General features: G+C 47.2%; 2 protein-coding genes across 4 annotated transcripts in view; both read right to left on the reverse strand.

Moving 5' to 3' along the window:
- Window positions 1–26,585, reverse strand: part of LOC140417947 (uncharacterized) — a 106,815-nt gene that overhangs the window by 68,602 nt on the left and 11,628 nt on the right. Inside the window, 1 exon segment of the mRNA XM_072501380.1 lies at window positions 20,309–21,473. Within this exon segment, the coding sequence (XP_072357481.1) occupies window positions 20,309–21,473 (1,165 nt within the window).
- On the reverse strand, window positions 1,447–25,020 carry LOC140419882 (uncharacterized). 3 transcript variants are annotated; one of them, XM_072503924.1, is made up of 2 exons: window positions 24,895–25,020; window positions 1,447–6,792 (listed from the first exon to the last, which is right to left on the reverse strand). In XM_072503924.1, the coding sequence occupies exon 2, from the start codon at window positions 6,435–6,437 to the stop codon at window positions 5,487–5,489; it is 951 nt and encodes a 316-aa protein (XP_072360025.1). In that variant the 5' UTR covers window positions 6,438–6,792; window positions 24,895–25,020; the 3' UTR covers window positions 1,447–5,486. The 3 variants fall into 3 exon arrangements, with proteins under 3 accessions (XP_072360025.1, XP_072360024.1, XP_072360026.1); XM_072503923.1 differs by lacking the exon at window positions 24,895–25,020 and adding an exon at window positions 12,673–12,992; XM_072503925.1 differs by lacking the exon at window positions 24,895–25,020 and adding an exon at window positions 12,405–12,573.

Consider the following 26,585-nt stretch of genomic DNA (forward strand, 5'->3'; position numbering starts at 1 on the left):
TCTTTTCCATGCCGCCCCCTCCCCCTCCATTACCCATTTCCGAATCATTGCCACATTAGCTGCCCAGTAGTAGCTACACAAATTCGGCGGCGCCAGCCCACCCCCCCCTCGCGGCTGGGCTCCAAGAACAGTCTCTTAACCCTCGGGGTCTTACGTGCCCACACATAACCCATAATGCTCCTGCTCACTCGCTTGAAAAAGGCCTTAGGATTGAGAATAGGCACTGGAACATGAACAAGTACCTAGGGAGGGGCGTCATCTTAACGGACTGCACCTTGCCCGCCAGGGAGAGTGGCAACACGTCCCATCTCTTAACGTCCTCCCCCATCTTGTCCACCAACCGCGCCAAGTTGAGCTTATTCAGGACCCCCCAACTCTTGGCCACCTGGATACCCAAATACTGGAAACTCCTCTCCACACTCTTGAGCGGCAGCTCCTCCAACCTCTTCTCCTGACCCCTCGCATGCACCACAAAGAGCTCGTTCTTCCCAACGTTGAGCTTGTATCCTGAGAAGTCTCCAAACTCCTTAAGGATCTGCATGACCTCTGCAATCCCCTCCACTGGATCTGCGATATACAAAAGCAGTCATCTGCATATAATGAGATCCGATGCTCTTCCCCTCCCCGGACCAACCCCCTCCAGTTTCTAGACTACCTCAGCACCATGGCAAGCGGCTCAATCGCCAGGACAAACAGCAGGGGGGGCAGGGGGCACCCCTGTCTCATCCCACGATACAGTCTGAAGTACTCTGACCACAGCTGATTTGTCGATACGCTCTCTACCGGAGCCCGGTACAACAATTTGACCCACCTTATGAACCCCTCCCTGAACCCGAACCTACCCAGCACTTCCCACAGGTACTCCCACTCCACCCGATCAAAGGCCTTCTCCACATCCATTGCCGCCACCACTTCCGCCCCCTCCCCTCCTCCGAGGGCATCATGATCACAATCAGGAGCCTCCGCACATTTGCATTCAATTGCCTGCCCTTCACAAACCCCTGTTTGGTCCTTGTGTATCACTCACGGGACACAATCCTCAATCCTGGTGGCCAGGACCTTCGGCAGCAACTTAGAGTCCACATTGAGGAGTGAAATTGGCCTATACGAGCCACACTGCAGCGGGTCCTTGTCCCGCTTGAGGATAAGTGAGATCAGTGCCCGAGACATTGTCGGGGGAAGAATCCCTTCTTCCTTCGCCTCGTTGAAGGTTCTCACCAGCAACAGACCCAACAGTACCACAAACTTCCCATAGAACTCGACCGGTAGCCCATCCGGCCCCAGGGCCTTGGCAGCCTGCATACTCCCCAACCCCTTAACCAGCTCCTCCATCCCGACCGGGTCCCCCAAACCTTCGACCTGTCCCTCCTCCACCCTCGGGAACCTCAATTGGTCCAGGAACCGTCGCCTCCCCCCCCCCCCCCCCCCCCCCCCCCGGAGGTTCTGACTTGTACAGGTTCCCGTAGAAATCCCTAAAGACCTCATTTATTTTGGCCGGACTCCTCACCGTGTTCCCCCCTCTGTCCCTGATTCCTCCAATCTCCCTCACCGCCTCCTTGCTATGTAGCTGATGCGCCAGCATCCGACTCGCCTTCTCCCCATACTCGTACGCTGCCACTGCACCATCCTCCACTGGGCCTCAGCTTTCCCCATAGTCAGCAAATCAAACTCCGTTTGGAGGCTCCGGCGCTCCTTCAGCAGCCCCTCTTCAGGCGATTCCGCGTATCTCCTATCCATCCTCCGTTTCTCCCTCACCAATCTCCCCCTCTCCATTCTCTCCCTCTTCTCCCTGCGAGTCCTGATTGAGATTAGCTCTCCCCTGATCATCGCCTCCCAGACCACACTCACCGATACCTCCCCATTATCACTGGCCTCGATGTACCTTTGAATGCACGCTCAGACCCACCCACAGACCTCCTCATCTGCCAGCAATCACATGCGCCACAGCGGGCGCCTGCCCCTCTCCTCCCCCAACTCCAGCTCCACCCAGTGCGGGGCGTGGTCCGGAATCGCTATTGCCGAGTACTCCGTCCCCTCTACTCTTGGGATCAATGCCCTACTCACCATGAGGAAGTCTATCCGTGAATAGGCCTTGTGCACATGAGAAAAGAAGGACTCTCTAGCCGCTGGCCTGGCAAACCTCCACGGGTCCACTCCCCCCATCTGATCCATCAACCCCCTCAGAACCTTGGCTGCAGCTGGCCTCTTGCCCGACCTCGACCTAGATTGATCCAGTGCTGGGTCTAGTACCGTATTGAAGTCCCCCCCACCATTATCAGATTATCGGGATCCGGCTCAGCATGCGCTTCATGAACCCTGCATCGTCCCAATTCGGGGCATTTCCATTCACCAGCAACACCCGGGCCCCCTGCAGCCTACCACTCACCATCCCCCTTTATCCGCCACAATACTCATCGCCTCAAAAGTCACCCGCTTGCTCACCAGGATCAAATTACTGTGTTATTGAAGACTGACGCTTGGCCTCCTCCACTACCCTGAACACCAAGTCCCCGATCATGAACAGTCTGATTAACCAGCTTATTCACACAGATCAGACCAGCCCACCCATTCTCAGTGCATCTGCTTTTCTCAGGCTCCCTTGTAACTCCATCCCTGCTCTCACTGCGCTGAGCTCAAGTGCGAACAAAGCATTTTTGTCTTCAGATTTTTATTGTGAGAGGTTAAACCTATCAGGAGACAATGAATAGGCCGGGTCACTGCTCTCTTCACAATACAAAGCTTTGGGGCTAATGGAGGGCTGTAAATTATGAAAGATTTTGATACACATGGAGAATGTTTTCACTTGTAAGGGTAAGAGAAAAACTAGAGGCTATCAATGTGATAATCTAATCAGGAATTCAAGAGAAATTTCTTCCCCAGAGAGTGGTGGGAATGTGGAGCTCGCTACCACAGGGATTGGTGGAGGTGAATAACATCGATATATTTATGAGGAAGCTGGATGAACATGAGGGAGAAATGAACAGACGGCTGCACTGATAGAGTCAGATGGGAACGCATGAGAGGAGGCTCAAGTGAAGTCTAAACACTGGCATGGATTGGTTGGGCTGTTTCGATGTTGTATATTCAATGTAATTTAGCCTGGTATTGCCTTTAACTCTCACATAGTCGATTCTGGGTTAAAGTGAAACAGTTTCACTCCCAGAAAAACATTTCAGCTCATTGTTTCCAGCTGTTGTCCAATCGGTGCCTCTTGTCAGCCAGGTGTTCGTGTGAGGAGTCAAGGTATTCAATGCAACGACAAAGATCTTATGTACTTTGTACCAATATATCTTTGAAGAGCAGGTCTTTTTTTCAAATGGACTGGATTATTTAAATTTGAGGTTTTAATCAATTCTTTAAAGTGCTTAATTATCAGACAGTCTTATTCAAATCGGAGCGTTTGTTTTATACAAGATAAAGTAGGCACATGATCAGCACCCCATTCACCATCTCCACCATTAATACCCAGTGGCAGCAGTGTAGAAACTACAAGCAGCACAGTAGCACAATGGTTAGCACCGTTGCTCACATCACCAGGAACCGACGTTTGATTCACGACTTGGGTCATTGTCTGTGAGTAATCTGCACATTCTCGCTGTGTCTGCGTGAGTTTCCTCCGGGTGCTCCGGTTTCCTCCCACAAGTCCCGAAAGATGTGCTGTTAGGTGAATTGGACATTTTGAATTCTCCCTCAGTGTACCCGAACAGGTGCCAGTATGTGGCAACAAGGGGATTTTCACAGTAACTTCATTGCAGTGTTATTGTAAGCCTACTTGTGGCAATAATAATAAGATTATTATTATAATAAAGAATATTACCATCTCCCAACATTTATTTTCTAAGGGGCCTCTGTGGAGTTGAGGTTTCAATCAGATCAGCCGGGAACTTATTGAATGGAGGAGCAGGCTCGAGGGGCGAGGGGCCTACTCCTGCTGCTAATTTGTATGTTAGCACATCCTTTATAATAGAATGTAGCATTTTCCCTCCTACTGATGTCAGGCTAATGGCTCTGTGGTTTCCCGTTTTCTCGCCCTCCTTAAATAGTGGGGTTACATTTACCACCTTCCAGAATCCATAGAATTTTAAAGATGACCACCAATGTATCCACCATCTCTCCAGCCGCCTCTTTCAACACTCTGGGATGTAGAGTATCAGCTTTTGGGGATTTATTAACTTTCAATCCCATTACTTTCTCCAGTGCTACTTTTTCACTAATACTAATCTCTTTCAGTTCCTCGTGCTCACTAGTCCCTTGGTTCTCTGGTGCTTTTAGGACAATTTCTGTATCTTCCTCCATGAAGACAGACACACATTGTTTAGTTTCTCTGCCATTTCCTTATTCCCCATTATAAACTCTCCTGTCTCGGTCTGGAATAGGCCCACATTGGTCTTTGCTAATCTTTTCCTTTTCACATTCCTACAGGAGCTTTTCCAGTTCTCCCCAGTTTGCTCTCATATTCTATTTTCTCTTTCTCAGTTTCCTGTTCCTCCTTTGCTGAATTTTTAAAACAAGTTCCCAATCCTCAGGCTCACTACTATATTGCCTCCTCCATTGATCTAATGGAATCTTTAACTTTTCTTGTTAGCCACGATAGCTTCATTTTTGCTGTTTAATTTTTGCTTCTGAAAGGAATCTATATTTTATGTAAATAAAATGCGAGTGGTTGCCTGTCTATTGTCCATCGTCATACAAAGAACAACACAGGAACAGGCCCTTCAGCCCACCAAGCCTGCTCGGATCATGATGTCTGTCTAAACTAAAACCTTCTGTGCTTTAAGGGTCTGTATCCGTCTATTCCCATCCTATTCATGTATTCGTCAAGATGCCTCTTAAACGTCACTATCGTACCTGCTTCTACCACCTCCTCCGGCAGCGAGTTCCAGGCACTCACCACCTCTGTGTAAAAAAAGTCCCTCGCACATCTTCTCTAAACTTTGCCCCTCGCACCTAATCCTATGTCACCCGGTAATTGACTTTTCCAACCTGGCAAAAAGCTTCTGACTATCCACTCTGTCCATGCCACTCATAATTTTGTGAACTTTTATCAGGTCGTCCCTCAACCTCCGTTGCTCTAGTGAAAACAATCCGAGTTTATCCAACCTCCCCTGACAGCTAATATCTTCCAGGCCAGGCAACATTCTGGTAAACCTCCTCTGTACCCTCTCCAAAGCCTCCACATCTTTTTGGTAATGTGGTGACCAGAATTGTAGGCAATATTCCACGAGTGGCCTAACTAAGGTTCTGTACAGCTGCAGCATGAATTGCCAATTTTTATACTCAATGCCCTGACCAATGAAGACAAGCATGCCCCTCCCCACATTGAGAGCAGATGAATGGTCTCTCCCCAGAATTAACTCGCTAGTGTCTCCATAGTTGGGACGTATCATTGAATGTCTCCCCTGCTCAGAGCAGGTGAATGGCTTCTTCCAGGTGTGGACTCGCTAGTGTTCCTGCAGGGTGTACGGATATCTGAATCCCTTCTCTCACTAAGAGCAGGTTAACGCCTTCTCCCCAGTGTGAACTCGCTGGTGTCTCTGCAGGTTGAATAACTGAGTGAATCCCTTATAACACTGAGAGCAGGTGAACGGCCTCTCCCCAGTGTGAACTCGCTGGTGTGTCTTCAGGTTGGATAACTGAGTGAATCCCTTATCACACACAATGCAGGTAAACGGCCTCTCCCTGGTGTGAACTCGCTGATGTATCCCCAGGCTCTTTAAAGTAGTGAATCTATTCTCACACTGAGAGCAGGTGAACGGCCTCTCCTCAGTGTGAACTCGCTGGTGTCGCTTCAGGCTCGATGAAGTAGTGAATCCCTTCTTACATGGAGAGCAGGTGAACGGCCTCTCCCCAGTGTGAACTCGCTGGTGTCGCTTCAGGCTCGATGAAGTAGTGAATCCATTCTCACACGGAGAGCAGGTGAACGGCCTCTCCTCAGTGTGAACCCGCTGGTGTGTCTGTAGGTGGGATAACTGAGTGAATCCCTTCTCACACTGAGAGCAGGTGAACGGCCTCTCCCCAGTGTGAATTCGCCGGTGCGTCAGCAGGCTCGATGAAGTAGTGAATCCCTTCTCACACTGAGAGCAGGTGAACGGCTTCTCCGCAGTGTGAACTCGCTGGTGTCTCTTCAGGCTGGATAACTCAGTGAATCCCTTCTCACACTGAGAGCAGGTGAACGGCCTCTCCCCAGTGTGAATTCGCCGGTGCGTCAGCAGGCTCGATGAAGTAGTGAATCCCTTCTCACACTGAGAGCAGGTGAACGGCTTCTCCCCAGTGTGAACTCGCTGGTGTCTCTTCAGGGTGCATAACTGAGTGAATCCCTTCTCACACTGAGAGCAGGTGAATGGTCTCTCCCCAGTGTGACTGCGTCGATGAGTTTCCAGCTCTGATGGAGATCTGTATCCCATCCCACAGTCCCCACATTTCCATGGTTTCTCCATGTTTTGGGTCTCCTCGTGTCTGTCCAGTTCGGACAATCAGTTGAAGCTTCGTCCACACACAGAACACGTGTACAGTCTCTCCCCGCTGTGAATGGTGTGATGTTTTTCACACTGTGTAACTCTTTAAAGCTCTTTCCACAGTCAGTGCTCTGGAACACTCTCACTCGGGTATGTGTGTCTCGGTGCTTTTCCAGTCACATTGATATTTAAAATGTTCTGATGCTGACAGATTGGGCAAACATTTCTCCTTCCAGATTCAAAGGCCGATGATACTCAGATCCCAAGGTATCGAGTGACTCTGTAAGACCGAGACGTGACAATTGAGATTTGTCTGTAATTCCTCCTCTTGTAATATCTGTAAAAGGAGTTTACAAAAGTCAACACTCAGTACAGGATAGAAATTCAGAACAGAGAATTCTAGTGTCTAGGGAACATTCCTTCCTCTCATTTCCCAATAACTCATCTCCAGGGAGTGGACTCGGAGGGGCAGGGTATCGGAGCAGTGACTGTAGGAAGGATGAGCTAGCTGACCACTGCACCCTGGTACAGGGAGCCATTCAAGCGGGGGGAGGAAGTGGTAGTTGTCGGGGATTCTATAATTAGGGGAACTGATAACATCCTTTGGAAGCAGGACCGAGAGTCCCACATGGTATGTTGCCTGCCCGGCGCAAGGGTGAGGGGCATCTCTAACCGGCTTGAAAGGATATTGGAGAGGGAGGGGGAGGATCCAGTTGTTGTGGTCCACATTGGGACAAACAATAATCGGCAAGACTAGGAAAGAGGGCCTGTTTGGGAATATCAGGAACTAGGAACAGAATTAAAGAACAGGTCCCAAGGATTATAATCTCTGGATTATTCCCTGAGCCACGTGCAAATTGGCATAGGGATGAGAAAATTAGGGAAGTAAACACGTGGCTAAAGGAGTGGTGCAGGAAAGAGGGGTTCCATTTCATGGGGTACTGGCATCAGTATTGGGACAGGAGGGATCTGTACCGTTGGGACGGTCTCCACCTGAACCGATCTGGGACCAGTGTCCTCGTGGAAAGGATAAATAGGGAGGTCAGAAGGACTTTAAACTAATAAATGGAGGGGGAGAGGAAGGCCTCAGGGGAACTCAATACAGTTCCAAAAACAAAGTAGCAGGACGGTCTGGACTGGACAAATATACCGGTTATAAAGTTTACAGGAGGGACAGAGAATATGACAGAGGGGGTGGAGTAGCCTTACTGATTAGAAATACTATCACCTCAATGGTGAGGATTGGATTTGTTTATTGTCACGTGTACCGAGATACAGTGAAAAGTACTGATCTGCGTACAGTTCAGACAGATCATTCCATACATGAGAATACACAGGGCAAACATCAATACACAATGTAAATACATAGACACAGGCATCGGGTGAAGCATACAGGAGTGTAGCACTACTCAGTGGAGGAGGTGTGTGAAGAGATCAGGTCAGTCCATAAGAGGGTCGATTAGGAGTCTGGTAACAGCGGAGAAGAAGATGTTTTCGAATCTGTGAGAACATACAGTGCAGAAGGAGGCCATTCAGCCCATCGAGTCTGCACTGACCCACTTAAGCCCTCACTTCCACCCTATCCCCATAACGCAATAACACCTCCTAATCTTTTTGGTCACTAAGGGCAATTTATCACGTCTTTGGACGTGTTCTCAGACTTTTGTATCTCCTGCCCGATGGAAGAAGTTGGAAGTGTGAACAAGCCGGGTGGGAGGGGTCTTGGATTACGCTGCCCTCTATCCCAAAGCAGTGGGAGGTGTCGACAGAGTCAATGGATGGGAGGCGGGTTCGCGTGGTGGACTGGGCGCGTTCACGACTCTCTGTCATTTCTTACGGTCTTGGACTGAGCAGTGGCCATGCCAGTCTGTGATGCTGCCTGGTAGGATACTTTCCATGGTGCATCTGTAAAAGTTGGTAAGGGTCAATGTGGACATGCCAAATTTCCTTAGTTTCCTGAAAAAGTATAGGCGCTGTTGTGCTTTCTTGGTCGTCGTGCTGACGTGGGTAGACCAGGACAGATTGTTGGTGATGTGCACACCTCGGAATTTGAAGCTGTCGGAGTCCTTGTTGTCGAGATGCTCCAGGTGAGTGTAGCGCCAGGGAGATGGTGTCTGCTGTGGAGGATATAATGAGGGGAAGGATCCAGCAGAGACCATGGATTCTCTGTCGGTGGGATCCTCCGCTTCGCTGGCAGCGCGCTCACGCCAACGGACTTCCCAACGGCATGGGGGTGCCCTCAACGGGAAACCCCATTGGCCGGCTGCTGGGACGGAGAATCCTGCCCCACATGTAATGGGTGTTGTGTATCGACCGTCTGGTTAGCTCGGAGGTGCTAGATTGTATAAAGGCAGAAATTAGGCACGTGTGTAGCAAAGGCAGAGGAGTATTAATGGGGGATTATAACTGACACACAGATTGGGAGAGGCAGACAAGCACCTGTCAGAAAGGGAGTGAATTTCTGGAATGGGGTCAGGGATAATTTCCTGCAGCAATATGTTCCAGATGTAACAAGGGGATGGGCAATATTAGATTTAGTTATGAGTAATGAGCCCAATTTAATTAGTAGCCTAACTGTGCACGAACATTTATCAAATAGTGATCACAACATGATTGAATTCAGTGTAGTGTTTGAAAGTGAAAAGCACGTTACAGACAGTGAAATGTTAGACTTGGGTAAGGCTGACGTTAACGGGATGAGACAGAGACTGTCCACGGTAAACTGGGGAGATCAGTTAATGGGTCAAACAACTGAGGATCAGTGGAGAATATTTAAAGAAACATTTTACGAGATACAGAGCAAGTATATACCCCTGAGAGGAAAAGGCTCCACTTAACAAAAAAAAAAAACAGCCATGGACAAATAAAGAAATTAGGGACAGCTTAAAACTAAAAGAAAGAGCGCACAAAAATACAAGACACAGGACAGATCCGGACGAATAGGATAGGTACAAGGACCAGCAAAGGGTCACAAAGCAGCTTGTAAGAGCGACTAGAAGGGATTATGAAAGGAAACTTGCAAGCGACATCAATATCAATGAGAAGAAATGTTTAGTTATATAAAGGGAAAGCGGGTGGTGAAGAGCAATGTCGGCCCAGTAAAAGCTGGAAATGGAGATATTGTCAGTGATAATGGGGGAATGGCAGACACGCTGAACAATTACTCTGCCTCAGTATTTACAGTTGAAAAGGAGGATAACTTGCCAGAAGTCCCGAAAAAATTAATAGTCGATAGAGGACAGGTACTTAATACAATTAACATAACTATGCCATCACTAACTAGGAAACTAATGGAACTGAAGAGCGACAAATCCCCAGGACCTGACGGTTTCCATCCGAGGGTGTTAAAGGAAGTCGGGGAGCACATTGTAGATGCCCCAACGATAATTGTCCAGAGTTTCCTAGATTCAGGAGTTGTCCCTCTGGATTGGAAAATTGCACTTTCTGAAGTGCGGATACACCAACGAGTTCACATTGGGGAGAGGCCATTCACCTGTTTTTAGTGTGGGAAGGGATTCACTTTTTAAGAAGGGTGAAAGGGGAAAAACAGGGAATTACAGACCAGTTAGCCGAACACGGCATGGTAGCACAATGGTTAGCACTGTTGCTACACAGCCCCAGGGACCCAGGTGCGATTCCCGGCTTAGGTCACTGTCTATGTGGAGTCTGCACGTTCTCCGTGTCTGCGTGGGTGTTATCCTGGTGCTCCCACAAGTCCCCAAAAGACGAGCTGTTAGGTGAATCAGACAGTCTGAATTCAGTCCCTCAGTATTAATGTAAGCCTACTTTTGAGACTAATAAAGATTATTGTTATGAACATCTATGGTGGGGAAACTGCTGGAATGTATAATCAGGGATAGGGTAACTGAACACTTTGAAAAACTTTGTTCGATCAGGGACAGCCAGCCTGAGTTATTTTACTGAATTTTTTGAGGAGGTGACTAAGGTAGAGGACAGGGGAATGTCTATGGATGTCATTTATACGGACTCCCAGAAGGCATTTGATAAAGTCCCACACAAGAGACTGTTAGCTAAGGTGGAAGCCCTCGGAGTTGAGGGCAAATTATTGACACGGTTAGGAAATTGGTTGAGGGGCAGGAGAGTGTGGGGATATGGGTATTTAATACGGGACAATGAAGAGTATAACACCGAGTTGTAGAGAAAACAAAACTTATTTTATTTAACATTAACTATATACACAGCTCCAGTTGCTGAGTTAGGAGAGATTACTCAAATTTGACCTGTTGCACTTTTCAGTATTAAATTCAATTTGCCACTGTTCTGCCATCTAACCAGCCCGTCCATAACATCCTGTAATCTGAGGCGTTCTTCACCATTTCCCACACCCCCAATTTTTGTGTCATCTGCATATCTCCAACATTCACATCCAGATCATTGATGTACGTCCGAACAACATGGAACCCAACACCGATCGCAGTGGAACACCATTGGACACAGGCTTCCAGTCACAAAGACAATCTTTGACCATCTCCCTCTGCCTGCTGCCAGGAAGCCAATTTTGGTATCAATTTGCCCTGGTTCCCATCTTGACCAGTCCCCCGTGTGAGACCTTGTCACAAACCTTACTAAAGTCTAAATAGGCTACATGTGGGCAGCACGGAAGCACAGTGGGTAGCACTGTTGCTCCATGGTTCCAGGTTCGATTCCCGGCTTGAGTCAGTCTGTATGGAGTCCGCACGTTCTCCCCGCGTCTGCGTGGGTTTTTCCGGGTGCTCTGAGTTCCTCCCACAAGTCCCGAAAGACTTGCTTGTTAGGTAAATTGGCCATTCTGAATTCTCCCTGTGTGTACCCAAACAGGCACCGGAATGTGGCGACTAAGGGATTTTCACAGTAACTTCATTGCAGTGTTAATGTAAGCTTACTTGTGACAAAAGATATTATCAACTGCACACTTAGTCACCTCCTCAGAAAATTCAAATGAAATAGAATCCACAGAATCCTTCTGCACCGACCCTCCGATAGAGCATGCTACCCAGGTCCACTCCCCCTCTCTATCCCCTTAAACCCACCGACCTTTCGGACACTAAGGGGCAATTGTTCATGGCCAATCCACCTATCCTGCACATCTTTGGACTGTGGGAGGAAACTGGAGCACCCGGAGGACACCCACGCAGACGCAGGGAAAACGAGCAAACTCCACACAATGTAGACCAATGTAGATCTCTTCCTTTCCAATCCCCCACCGTCTTCCTTCAAACCAAATTTCTCCTTCTGGTTTCCTGCTTTCAGTGACCCAAAACTTAAAGAGTCAGAGAGTTTTACAGCACAGAAAGATGCCCTTCGGCCCATCGTGAAAATGCTGCCTGTTCAGCCACAGCAGGTCAAAGATGAAAAGAGAGAGCAACAGCTCAGCACTTCATGAAGACAGGTAGCCATTTGGTCTGTCCCTCACTGCCACCAGCTCAGATACAACACTGCACAAACTTAGCAGCCACAATAGAGTTGGGATCAGCTGTGGTGAAACACTGGACCTGGATCCAGATCAGGGTGAAATATAGTTTGCTTGCCAGTTCATTGGATGGTGAGATCAGAGATGGGTTCTGCAATGGGTGGACTCAGATGAAGATTTTAAGAGGCACTGATGAGGGTGTACATTGAGATGCTGAGTGGATTGGCTGGCTTGTCAGACAGTCAGTCCCCTTCACTGCCAAGCAGCATGTAGAGGTCTGACTCCAAGTCTCCAAATTGGCAGAGGACATTGTGCAGAACGTGCCCTGTCCACAGCCTCTGCTCCATCTCCTTGTTCTGGTGCAGAACCAGAGGCACTGCTATTGCTGCTCACAAACCTGTTACAGCCTTTGTTTGGGTCGGTCTTTATAAGACATAATCTCCCTTTGACAAAGCCATGCTGACTATCCTTGATTAATTCTTGCCTCCGCAACAGAGATTAATTCTGTCCCTCAGAATATTTATTTCCTGACCACTCACGTTAAACTCACTGGTCTGTAATCTCCTGGATTTCCCCTACTTCTGTTCTTGAATAATGGAACCACATTATCTGTCCTCCTTCCTCTGGCACCGCTCCTGTGACCAGAGATTTGAAAATTATTCTCAGAGCCTCTGCAATCTCCTCTCTTGCGGCCCACAGCAGCCTGGGAAACATTTCATCTGGGCCTGAGGATTTAAACAAGTCACCATGTGAAGGTGAGAATGAGAACATAAATTTAATGGGGAGTAAAGAAAGTGTTTTACTTACAGGAGTTAGAGGAAATTTCAGTCTGTGTGAAGCGAGAGAAGCAGCAGCTTTGCTGAGCAGACAGTAAAGGAACCTCCGTGCAGCCATGACACAGGCCCCAGACTCGGATTGGCTGGAGGATCAGCGTCCATCCAGTTCCTATTGGCGAATGTCACTCATGGAGACAATGAGGGGCGGACTTCGGCCCACGTGGCTAATGAGAAGCTGGGAGAACCGGAAGGACCCTGGTTCTCCAGCCAATCAGAGCGTGGATTTTGTGCGAATGACTATTGAGCTTCACACAAACAGAAACTTCCTCCTGTCTCCAACATCTGAGAGTAAAACACTTTTTTTTCTCCCCCTTTCCATTTATTTTCTCATTCTGACCTTCAATTGGTCACTTGCAACAACTGAAGGGAAAGGAAGTGAATCCAGAGAGGGTGCAGACTGTGCAAAGGTTGGCTCAGGTCTCTCTCTCCCTTAAAGACAGTGACATCCTTTGCTCCCTCAGCTTGACATATTTATTTGTCTGGCTAAAAGCATAGTCTCTTTCCTAATGTTCACAATTAAAGGGCTGGTTTCCCCAGAGATGGCTGACATTTAAGGGGATAGTAAATTAATATCAGATAGAGAAATGTCCAGTGTTGTTATATGGTACAGATCAGATATATTATTTATAGTTATGTAAAGTACATTTATGATTATTTCTAGTTTTGTAATATTGTACTGTAGCTACGTTATATATTTCCAGTCATCTCTTCCCTCAGAGGATTGTTAATCTCTGGAATTCTTTCCCCACAGGAACCAGTGGAGTCTGGGGGTCATTGAAGGATGAATTAGACAGAATTATTTTTTTGAATTTAAAGTGCCCAGTCTATTTTTTCAATTGAGGGCCTCTCTCCCTTGGACATGTGCAATTCCGGTCACCCGCTCGCCTGTGCGGTGGATAGAGCAGTTTCTTCAGCATGTGGGGATTATGGGAGCTGCGGCCACCATTACTTCTCCGGAGCCCAGTCTCCAACCTCCTGGGATTGGGATGAAAAGTGAGGGGGTGGACATTGACCCCAACATGACACAAAGTACATGTGGCTAGTAATTGGATTTGATTGTGATCCCCCCCCCCCCCCCCGCCCCCCCCGCCTCACCAAAACATCTTTTTTAAATTTAAAGTACCCAATTCATGTTTTTTCCAATTAAGGGCCAATTTAGTATGGCCAATCCACTTACCCTGCACATTTTTGGGTTGTGGGAATGAGACCCACGCAGACACAGGGATTTTGTGCAAACTCCACACGGATCGAACCTGGGTCCTCGGCGCCGTGAAACTAGACAGATTTCTGATTGACGAGGGAGTTGAGCATTAAGGGGAGCAGGCAGGAAAATGGACTGAAAGATAAGGTGAGGAGTGAATTCTTCACTTGAGGATGTGGTGAAGTTTTGGAATTCTCTACTCCAGAGGACTGTGGAGCCTCAGTCATCAAGTATTTTCAAGATCGTGATTGATAGGTTTCGAGATGTTGAAGTCACCAAGGGATATGGGGGATAGTGTGGGGAAATGGTGCTGAGCTAGATCGGCCATTGGGCTCATTACAGGGTTGAGCAAGGTCAATGGGCCAAATGGCTGACTGCAGCTCCTATTTGTTATGGTCGCTGTGTCCTGGACTGGAAACCATGAGCATGGATCTGTCAATCAGTCTGAATCAGCACCTTCAGGAGAATTGGGAGGGTGAATATTAGATACAGCAGAGTGAGAATGGAGGGCGAGTGTGTGGGATGGAGATTTACAGCTTTTGGGGAATGAGTGGAAAGAATGTTCCAGAGGAACTAGAATTGTCTGTTCTGAATTTCTATCCTGTACTGACAGTGATGTCTTTTGTAAACTGTTTTAACAGGAGATTCGAAGAGGACAAATTACAGACAGAAGTCTAATACATGTTGTCTGGATCTGGCAGTCACTCAATTCCTAGACACCTGAATATCATTGGCCTTCGAATCTAGAAGGACAAATGCTGGTCGTATCTGTCAGCTTCAAAAGATTTTAAAGATCAGTGTGACGGGAAAAGCACCGGGACGCACACACACCCGAGTGAGAGTGTTCCAGAGCACTGACTGTGGAAAGAGTTTTAACCAGTTACACAGCCTGAAAAAACATCGCACTATTCACAGAGGGAAGAGACCGTACACGTGTTCTCTGGGTGGGTAAGGCTTCAATTGTCTGACCTAGGGAGAGACAAGGAGACCCAAAACATGGAGAAACAGTGGAAATTCCAGGACTGTGGTAAGAGATTCAAAGCCCCATCTGCACTGGAAGCTCATTGGCGCATTCACACTGGGGAGAGGCCATTCAGCTGCTCTCGGTGTGGGACGAGATTCAGACATTTATCCACCCTGCAGAGACATCAGCGAGTTCACACTGGGGAGAAACCGTTCACCTGCTCTAAATGTGGTAAGGGATTCACTCAATTATCCAGCCTGCAGAGGCACAAGTGGGTTCACACTAGGGAGAGGCCATTCACCTGCTCTCAGTGTGGGAAGGGATTCTGTGAATCATCCACACTGCGGAGACACCAGCGAGTTCACACTGGGAAGAAGCCATTCAGCTGCTCCGAGTGTGGGAAGGGATTCAATCAATTATCTAGCTTGACATCTCACCGACGAGTTCACACTGGGGAGAGGCCATTCACCTGCTCTCAGTGTGGGAAGGGATTCTGTATTTCCTCGTACCTGCTGAGACACCAGAAGTTCACAATTGATTACAGGGGTTGGATTCTGTTGTTATTGTTTCTGCTCTCAATTACACCCAGGGTTGCATTTCGTTCATTCTGACATTGGTGAAGTGGGAGGGTTGGAGGGTTTCGTTCTGCTGGACTGGCCGGTCTCACAACTTTGCCTCTGGTGGACTCCAGTAACAAGAAAAATTAAAGATTCCATTAGGTCAAAGGAAGAAGCTCATTGATAGATTACAGATTTATTGCTTCACTGATTTATTGGTACCTTTAAGAATTGTTGCAGTATAATTCTTAAATTCAGTACATGGACAGAAAATGGAAAATCCACAAGGCAAAGTCATTGTTTCAGATAAAATATGAGAATTGCTGTACAGTAACTTAATGTGTGTCAGAATCTAACACTGCTTAACAAAAAGTTGCATAAAAGCCCTCGTGACAAATAAACCATTGTTCTACAAATACATCTAGTAACGAAAAAGTATTGCAGCCTTAGCAACAGAAACATTTACAAATATCGCAAAACCTTAGCAACAAGCAAGGTTAATGCAGAACATATTATCTTCATAGGATTGGTACACATGGTGGGAGCATGTAGACATTTAATTAATTTGATAGACATTAATAAATCTTAAATAATTACCAATGCCTGGATAACAAATCATGCTCCAAGTGAGAGAGTTTTTGGAATAAATCAGGAAGCCTCAGCTGAGAATTTGAAACCAATAAGGGGTTAGACCAGTGATAAAGAATTTCTTAAGAATAAGTTTTCATGATTAAAGTTTGTTCTGTATTCATGCTTTAAGAAATTCTGAACCATCTATTGCTTTCCTAATATTTTCTTATGTTTTCATTTAATTCTCTTTATGATTTGATGTTGTATTTGATCTAAGTTTTGATTCATTTTTATATAAGATAATTAAGGTGGATAATTAGCAATACAATTGTATTTTGGACACCTCCAATCAACCAGATCTTGGGCTGTTATTTGAAGATAAAATAAGAGATCTTTTCACTCATAAAGTTGCCAAAATAAGTGTAACCCTGAGGATTGGAAACGTGTCTTAGAATTCAGCAAAGGAGGATCAAGGAACTCATAAAGAGAAAATTGAATATGAGAGCAAACTGGCTAGAAACATTAAAAAAACGACAGGAAAAGCTCCTATAGGAATGTGAAAAGTAAAAGATTAGCAAAGACCAATGTGAGTCCATTCCAGACAGAGATAGGAGAGTTTACAATGGGGTACAATGAAATAGCAGAGTAACTAAACAATGTGTGTCTGTCTTCATGGAGGACATGAAATTATCCCAAAGACATGAGAGAACCAACGGACTAGTGAGCACGAGGAACTGAAGGAGATTAGTGAAAAAGTAGTACTGGAGAAATTAACGTGGTTGAAAGTTAATAAATCCCCATAAGCTGATGCTCTACATCCCAGAGTGTTGAAAGAGGTGGCTGTAAAGATAGTGGATACATTGGTGATCATCTTTCAAAATTCTTTAGATTCTGGAATGGTTCCTGCAGATTGGAAGGTGGTAAATGTAACCCCACTATTAAGGAGGGAGAGAGAAAACAGGGAACCACAGCATCAGTAGGAAGGAAAATGCTATAATTTATTATAAAGGTTGTGATAACAGACGAATTAGGAGCAGGAGCAGGCCATTCGGCCCCTCGAGCCTGCTCCACCATTCAATACGTTCCCGGCTGATCTGATTGTAACCTCAACTCCACATTCCCGCCGACCACCCGATGACCTTGTTTAACCAGAATCTATCCAGCTCCGCATTAAAAATAATGAAAGACTCTGCTTCCACTGCCCTTTGAGGAAGAGAGTTCCAAAGACTCGCGACCCTCTGAGAGAAAAAAGTTCTCTGCCTTAAATGGGCAAGTTATTGCTTTTAAAGTGACTCCAATTTCTAGATTCTCCCACAAGAGGAAACATCCTTTCCACATCCACCCTGTCAAGGCCCCTCAGGATCTTATCTGGTTCAATCAAGTCACCTAAACTCCATCGGACACAAGCCCAGCCTGTCCAATCATTCCTCATAAGACAAGCCTCCAATTCCAGGTATGAGTCCAGTAAACCTTCTCTGAACTGCTTCCAACACATTTACTTCCTTCCTTAAATGAGAGCAATACTGTACACACTGCTCCAGATGTGGTCTCACCAGTGTCCTGTATAACTGAAGCACAACCTCCCTACTTTTGTATTCAATTCCCCTCACAATAAACAATAACATTCTATTAGCTTTCCTAATTACTTGTTGTACCTGTATACTCGCCTTTTGTGATTCATGCTCTTGGACACCCAGATCCCTCTGAATCTCAGAGCTCTGCAACCTCTCACCATTTAGATAATAAGCTTTTTTATTCTTCTGGCCAACATGGACAATTTCACATTTTCCAACAAGATTCTCCATTTGACAGATCTTATCCCACTCACTTAACTGTTCTGTATCACTTTGTAACCTCCTTATGTCCTCTTCACAATTTACCTATCTTTATATCATCGGCGCAGGAGTTGGCCATTCAGCCCGTCGAGCCTGCTCCACCATTCAATACGATCATGGCTGATCATCCACTTCAATGTCTTTTTCCCCACTATCCCCATATCCCTTTGCGTTATTTGGATTTAGAAAACTGTCAGTTGGGTGGCACAGTGGTTAGCACTGCTGCCTCACGGCACTAAGAACCTGGGTGTGATCCTGGCCCCAGGTCACTGTTTGTGTGGAGTTTGCACATTCTCCTCGTGTCTTTTGGGACTCAGACCCACAACCCAAAACGATGTGCAGTTGAAGTGAATTGACCTCACTACACTGCCCCTTAATTGGAAAAGAATAATTGGGTACTCTTAAATTTATTAAACAAACAAAAAAATAAATCTGTGAGCCTCTGTTTTAAACACACTCCGTGACTGAGCTTCCACAGCCCTCTGGGGTAGAGAATTCCAAAGATTCACAACCCTCTGAGTAAAGAAATGTCTCCTCCGGGACCCGTCCTAAGTGGCTTCCCCCTTATTTTGAAATTGTGTCCCCTGATTCTCGACTCCCCAACCAGGGGAAACATCTCACCTGCACCTACCCTGTCTATCCCTTTTTGGATTTTGTAAGTTTCAATGAAATCCACTGTCATTCCTTATAACCCCAGAGAAAAGAGGCCTAGTTTCCCCAATCTCTCTTCACAGGACAGTCCTGCCAAACCTGGAACAAGTCCGGTGAAACTTTGTTGCTGTTCCTCTGTGGCAATACATTTCCTAAGGTAAGGGGAGTAAAACTGCACACATTACTCCAGCTGTGGTCTAAGCATTTCATAATGATCGATGTCAAGGCCACCGGACGGTAATCATTGAGGCACGTTGCCTGGTTCTTCTTTGGCCCTGGTATGATGGTGGTCTTCTTGAAGCAGGTGGGAAATTCAGAACAGAGTAGGGAGAGGTTGAGGATGTCCGCGAACACACCCGCCAGTTGGTCCGCGCAAGATCTGGGTGCACGACCAGGGATCCCGTCAGGACCTATCGCTTTCCGAGGGTTCACTTTCAAGAAGGCCAATCTGACTTTGGACGCTGTGATGATAGGTATGGGTGTATCGAAGGCTGCTGGGGCAGATGACAACGGTTTGTTGGTTTCCTGCTCGAAATAAGCATAGAATAAATTGAGTTCATCGGGAAGGGGTGCGCTGTTACCAAAGATTCTACTCGGCTTTGATTTTTTAGCTCATTATGTTGTTTAAGCCTTGCCACAATCGATGAGAGTCCATGATTCTCGCTTAGTCGGGTATTGTCTCTTGGCATCCCTGTTGGCTTTGCAAAGGTCGTACCTAGATTTTTTTGTATAGGTCAGGATCGCCTCTCTTGAACTCCTCACACCTGGCCTTCACCATGGTTTCTGGTTGGGTAACGTACGTACTACCTTCTTTGACACACAATCTTCTACACACTTGCTGATGAAGTCTGTGATGGTGCTGGCATACTCGTTTCGGTTAACTGACGAGTTCTTGAATATGGACCAGTCACTGACTCCAAGCAAGTTGCATCGGAGCTCTTCTGTTGCCTCGGACCAGCATTTGCACAACCTTCAGAACCGGATTCTCTCGCTTAAGTTTCTGCTTGTACGCCGGGAGAAGGAGCACCGTATGGTGGTCCGATTTTCCAAAGTGTGGTCCGGGGATGGATCATCAGGCGCCCTTGATGTTTGTGTAGCAGTGGCAAGGATGTTGGGGCCCCTGTTGGGACATGAGATATGTTGGTGGAATTTTGGCAGTACACTCGAGGTTGGCCTGGTTGAAGTCCCCGGCCACGATGAACAAGGCCTCCGGGTATTCTGCTTCATTGTTATTTTTAGCGGTTACAATTCATCAAGCGCCTTCTTCACTTCCGCCTGGGGTGGGATGTAGACCACTGTGATGATGGCAGAAGTGAACTCCGTGGAATGTAGTATGGACGGTACTTCACAGTCGGGTATTCCAGGTCCGGGGAGCAGTAGTTCACTAGGGTTGCCACGTCCGAGCACCAGGAGTTGACGAGGAGGCAAATCCCTCCACCCACTCCAGGTTCAGTCCTGGATGTGATTAACAGCAGGAATAACAGCAGAATCTAACCCAACATCACTTGTTAACCCTTTGGAGTCTCAGCAAGTTGGATGACTGAGTAAATCCCTTCCCACAGTGAGAGCAGGTGAATGGCTTTTTTCCAGTGTGGACTCACTGGTGTGTCAACAGGGCAGATGAATCACGGAATCTCCTCCCACAATCAGAGCAGGTGAATCAAGTGTGAACTCGCTGGTGTCTCCGCAATGTGGATGATGTTTGAAACCTCTTTGTGCAGTGAGAGCAGCTGAACGGTCTCTCCTCAGTGTGAATGCGCTGGTGTTCCATCAGTACCTGAGAGCTTTTAAGCCCACTCCCACAATCGGAGCATTTAAAGGGTCTCTCGTTGCTGTGAGTGACATTGTGGCTCAGCAAGTGATGACCGAGTGAAGCTTTTCCCAGTCGGAGAGGTGAACTGGCTCTCCCCAGTGTGACCTCGTTCGTGTTTCATCAGGTTGGATGAGGATCTAAACCTCTTTGTGCAGTGAGAGCAGCTGAACGGTGTCTCCTCAGAGTGAACGCGCTGGTGGGACATCAGTAGCTGTGAGCTTTTGAAACCCCTCTTGCAGTCAGAGCATTTAAAGGGCCTGCTCTTGGTGTGAGTGACATTGTGTTTCAGCAGGCTGGATAATTGAGCAAATCCCTTATCACACACAGTGCAGATGAACGGCCTCTCCCCGGTGTGAAGTCGCTGGTGTCTCTGCAGGTTGCCAATGTCAGTGAATCCCTGTTCACACTGAGAGCAGGTGAAAGGCCTCTCCCCAGTGTGAATTCGTTCGTGTTTCCGCAGGTTGCCAATGTCACTGAATCCCTTTTCACACTGAGAGCAGGTGAAAGGCCTCTCTCCAGTGTGAACTCGTTCGTGTTTCCGCAGGCTGCCAATGTCTTTGAATCTCTTTTCACACTTGGAGCAGGTGAATGGCCTCTCTCCAGTGTGAACTCTCTGGTGGCTCTGCAGGTTGGATAACTGAGTGAATCCCTTCCCACAGTCAGAGCAGGTGAATGGCCTCTCTCCAATGTGAACTTGTTCGTGTCTCCGCAGGTTGCCAATGTCAGTGAATCCCTTTTCACACTGAGAGCAGGTGAAAGGCCTCTCTCCAGTGTGAATTCGTTCGTGTTTCCGCAGGTTGCCAATGTCACTGAATCTCTTTTCACACTGAGAGCAGGTGAAAGGCCTCTCCCCGGTGTGAACTCGTTCGTGTTTCCGCAGGCTGCCAATGTCTTTGAATCTCTTTTCACACTTGGAGCAGGTGAATGGCCTCTCTCCAGTGTGAACTCTCTGGTGGCTCTGCAGGTTGGATAACTGAGTGAATCCCTTCCCACAGTCAGAGCAGGTGAACGGCCTCTCTCCAGTGTGAACTCGCTGGTGGCTCTGCAGGCTGGATAACTGAGTGAATCCCTTCCCACAGTCAGAGCAGGTGAACGGCCTCTCCCCAGTGTGGACTCGTTCGTGTCTCCGCAGGTTGCCAACGTCAGTGAATCCTTTTTCACACTGAGAGCAGGTGAAAGGCCTCTCTCCAGTGTGACTACGTTGATGCCTTGCCAGCTCGCACGGGGCTGTGAATCCCATCCCACACACAGAACAGGTGAACGGCCTCTCTACAGTGTGACTGCATTGATGCCTTTCCAGCCCGCACGGAGCTTTGAATCCCTTCCCACAATCCACACATTTCCATGGTTTCTCCATGGTCCGGGTGATCTTGCGTCTCACCGCCTTGGACGATCAGTTGAAGCCTCGTCCACACACAGAACAACTGTACAGTCTCTCCCTGCTGTGAATGGTGTAGTATTTTGTCAGGCTGTGTCACTGGTTAAAGCTCTTTCCACAGTCAGTGCTCTGTAACAGTCTCACACGGGTGTCTGTGTGTGTCTCAGTGCTTTTCCAGACACACTGATGTTGAAAATCTCTTGAAGCAGACAGAATAGACAAACATTTCTCCTTCTAGATTCAAAGGCCAATGATCTCTGGTTCCCAAGAATTGAGTGACTCAGTCAGTTCTTGAAGTGATATTTAGTTTGAGATCTTGGCGTCAAACTCCTCTCGTTCGAACTTCCTGCAATCAGATTTTACAATAGTAATCATTGTCAGTCCAGGATACAAACTCAGAACTGACAATTCTAGTTTCTATTGAACATTCTTTCCTCTCTCTTTCCCCGAAATGCTCTAAATCTCAATCCCACACACTCTCCCTCCATTCTCCTTCTGCTGTATCTAATATTCACCCTCCCAATTCTCCTGAAGGTGCTGATTCAGGCTGATTGACAAATCCAAGCTCACTGCTTCCTGTCCTGGACAGAGAGACCTATATTCACTTACTTTCCCTCCCAATTTTCCTGAAGGTGCTGATCAACAAATCTAAACTCACTAAAACCTGTACAAGAGTAGAGAATCTCCATATAAGTACATTTACTGATTAGAGATGGGGAAATTCTGAGGAAGAATTTTATTTAGTCATGGAGTAGTCATGACAGGGAACTCACTGCCCACAAGGGTTGTGGAAGTCCAGATGATCAATAATTTAAAATAAAATAGGATGGTTACTTGAAGAAAATAAACTTGCAGAGGAACAGGGATATCGAGGGGGAATGGGACTGACTGGATTGCTGTACAGAGAGTCAGCATTGACTTGAGTTACCAAATGGATTCTGTCAGTGCTGCAATGACTGTATGACTGGAAATATATAATGTAGGTACAGTACTATTTACAAAACTAGAAATAATAATACTTGTATTTTATTACAGAACCATCAATAATATCAGAGAATATCATAATAATAATAGAACCATCATACCACATAACACGTGACATATCTCCGTCCGATATTAAATTTTTTAAAATTAATTTACAGGATGTGGACAATGCTGGTTAGGCCGGCATTTATTGCCCATCCCCAGTTGCCCTTCCGAAGGGGCTGGTTCAGCACAGGGCTAAATCGCTGGCTTTGAAAGCAGACCAAGGCAGGTCAGCAGTACGGTTCAATTCCCGTACCAGCCTCCCCGAACAGGCGCCGGATATGTGGCAACTAGGGGCTTTTCACAGTAACTTCATTTGAAGCCTACTTGTGACAATAAGCAATTTTCATTTCATTTCATTTCAAGTAGTGGTGAACTGCCTTCTTGAACTGCTGCAGTCATTGAGGTGTAGGTATATCCCCTGTGCTGTTTTTTTAAAATTTGTTTTTTATAAATTTAAAGTACCCAATTCATTTTTTTCCAATGAATGGGCAATTTAGCTTGGCCAATCCACCTACCCTGCACGTCTTTGGGTTGTGGGGGCGAAAGCCACGCAAACACAGGGAGAGTGCGCTAACTACACATGGACAGTGATCCAGAGCCGGGATTGAATCTGGGGCCTCGGCGCTGTGAGGCAGCAGCGCTAACCACTGCTCCACCATGCTGCCCGACATCCCCTGTGCTGTTAGGGAGGGAATTCCAGGATGTTGCCCCAGGGACAGTATATTTCCAAGTCAGGGTGGTAACTTGGAAGTGAACCTCCAGGTGGTGGGGTTCACAGGTATCTGCTGCTCTTGTCCTTCTAGATGGTAGTGGTTGTGGGTTTGGAAGGTGCTGTCTGAGGAACCTTTATGAGTTACTGCAGTGTATCTCGTAGATGATATACACAGCTGCTACTGTTTGTCAGTGGTGGAAGGTTTGAATGTTTGTGGAAGGCGATGCAATCAATCAGGCTGCTTTGTCCTGGATAGTGTTGAGCTTCTTGCGTGTTGTTGGAGTTGCACTCATCCAGAAAAGTGGAGTGTATTCCATTACACTCCTGACTTGTGCTTGTAGATGACTGGTGGACAGGCTTTGGGGCATCAGATGGTGTGTTACTTGCCGTAGGATTCCCAGCCTTTGACCTGCCCTGGGAGCTACAGTATTAATATGACTAGTCCAGTTCAGTTTCTGATCAATGGTAACCCCCAGGATGTTGGTTGTGCGCGTTTCAGCGATGGGAATGCCACTGAATGTCAAGGGGTGGTGGTTAGATCCTCTCTTGTAGGAGATGGTCATTGCCTGGCACTTGTGTAGCACGAATGTAACTTGCCACTTCTTAGGCCAAACCTGTTTATTCTCCAGATCTTACTGAACTTGGACATGGACTGCTTCATTGTCCGAGGAGTTGAGAATGGTGCTGAACATTGTGCAGTCATCCACAGACATCACCACTTCTCACCTTATGATGGAAGGAAGATCATTCATGAAGCAGCTGAAGATGGATTGGCTGAGGAAACTGTCCTGAGGAACTCCTGCAGTGATGTCCTGGAGCTGAGCTGATTGACCTCCAATCACCACAACCATCTTCCTTTGTGCCAGGTATGACTCCAACTAGTGGAGAGTTATCCCCCGATTCCCACTGACTCCAGTTTAGCGAGGGCTCCTTGATGCCATACTCGGTCAAATGCTGCAATGATGTCAAGGGCAGTTACTCTCACCTCACTTCTGGCATTCAACTCTTTCGTCCAAGTTTCAACTAAGGCTGTAAAGAGGTCAGGAGCTGAGTGACCCTGGTGGAACCCAAACTGAGCGTCCAGAAGCAGGTTATTGCAGAATAAGTGCCGCTTAATAGCAACTTTGATGACTCCTTCCATCACTTTGCTGATGATGGACAGTGGACCTACAGAGAAGTAATTGGCTGAGTTGGATTTGCCCTGTTTACTGTCCCCTTAAATGTTAGTCATTTCCTGGGGAAACCAGCCCTTTAATTGTGAACATTAGGATAGAGATCGTCCTTTTAGCCAGACAAATAAATGTGTCAAGCTGAGGGAGCAAAGGATGTCAATGCCTTTGAAAGAGAGACCTGGGCCAAGCTTTGCAGAGTCTGCACCCTCCCTGGATTCACTTCCTTTCCCTTCAGTTGCTGCAAGTGACCAATTGAAGGTGAGAATGAGAAAAGAAATGGAATGAGGGAGAAAAGAAAGTGTTTTACTCACAGATGTTGGAGACAGGGGAAAGTTTTCCTCTGTGTGTCGCTCAAGCTCATTCAGGGTTGGAGGAACAACAGCTTTGCTCGGCAGAAACCTCCATGTCCAGCTTCCGCATTGAGACAATGGGGGAGCTCTGATTGGCGGAGAAACAGAGTCCTTCCGGTCCTCCTATCTTCCCATTGGGCACAAGTCAGCGGGAAAGTCAGAGATAGAGAACTCACCCTGTACATGCGCAGATTGCCCTCTCCCTGAGACATGCGCAGTCCTGAGTTGGTGGGAGGGGCTTCTCGCTCTGGCCTCAGCTGTCAGCCGGTTGCCTGGAAACCATATTGACGATGTGCTGGGGGAGGGAGTACAAAGGGTGAGGGCGGGGCTCCCGTGTCCTCGCGCCGGGCGGTGCGCTCAAATGCAGTGACGTCACTGCGGAACCGATTTATTCCTATTGGCTGATTTAGAGGCCAAGCTCCTTTGTGATGTCACAATGTGGAGGTTGGACAATGAGTTTCAGACTAAAACTTCCTCCTCTGGGCAACATCTGGGAGCAAATCAATGTCTCCCCTTTTCAGAAGGTCATGAGATATAGGAGCAGAATTAGGCCATTTGGCCCATCGAGTCTGCTCTACCATTCTATCATGGCTGTGCTCATCCTGGCTTTAATTACACCGTACTGCCAGTTCCCCATTACCCTTGAACCTATTACCAATTAAAAATCTGTCTAAAATCTGGATTTAGCCCTTTACATAAAGTGTGTGACATTCATGGAAGTTTGCCAACTGGAGCGTTATTCTCAGTTAAATTCAGCCCTCAGCTCCGTCGCTGCCCGTCATTGACATGAGCAATAGAGACAGAAAGGTGCCCGAGGCTCAAATGGGAAGTCAAATCTTGTGACTTGATACCAACACCTCAACATTTGTCAGTCAAATCCATGTTATTTATACTGGGGGTTTTATTATTACATTTAGGCACTGGAAGCAAAGGATGGGGGGTTTTAAAAGGTAACTTTCACTTTCTAACTTTGTATTGCCTATAATGTCAGCCGTGGCTCAGTGGGCAGCTCTCTCACCTCAGAGTCAGAAAGTTGTTGGTTCAAGTCCCAATCCAGGGACCTGAGGACAAAAATCACATCCAACATTTCTCCTCGCAGCACTGAGGGAGTGCTGCACTGTCAGAACAGCCTTCTTTCAAATAAATAAAATGAAATGAAAATCACTTATTGTCACAAGTAGGCTTCAAATGAGGTTACTGTGAAAAGCCCCTAGTTGCCACATATCCGGCGCCTGTTCGGGGAGGCTGGTACGGGAATTGAACCGTGCTGCTGGCCTGCCTTGGTCTGCTTTCAAAGCCAGCGTTTTAGCCCAGTGCTAAACCAGACCCTAATAATAAGATTCAAATAAGATTCTAAACGGAGGCCCTGTCTGGCCCTATCAGGTGGATGTTAAAGATCCCACAGCGGAGAGGGAGAGGCTGGTGGGAGAGATACCTTGGGTAGACAGGAAGTATGCGGAGGCCCCCGAGGGAGGGTTGCGAAAGGAGCGCCGGAGATTATAGGTGGAGTTCGATTTGCTGACCACTGGGAAGGTGGAGGCACAGTTGAGGAAAGTGAAAGGGGCAGTTTATGAGTATGGGGAGAAAGCAAGTAGGATGCTGGCGCACCAACTTCGCAGGAGAGATGGGGCCAGGGAGATCGGGGGAGTGAG

Source organism: Scyliorhinus torazame, chromosome 5 (genome assembly GCF_047496885.1).
Source record: "Scyliorhinus torazame isolate Kashiwa2021f chromosome 5, sScyTor2.1, whole genome shotgun sequence".
NCBI lineage: Eukaryota > Metazoa > Chordata > Chondrichthyes > Carcharhiniformes > Scyliorhinidae > Scyliorhinus > Scyliorhinus torazame.

Coding starts and splice junctions, on each gene's coding strand:
- LOC140419882 (XM_072503924.1), bottom strand. CDS start 6,437: ATGGAGAAACCATGGAAATGTGGGGACTGTGGGATGGGATACAGATCT.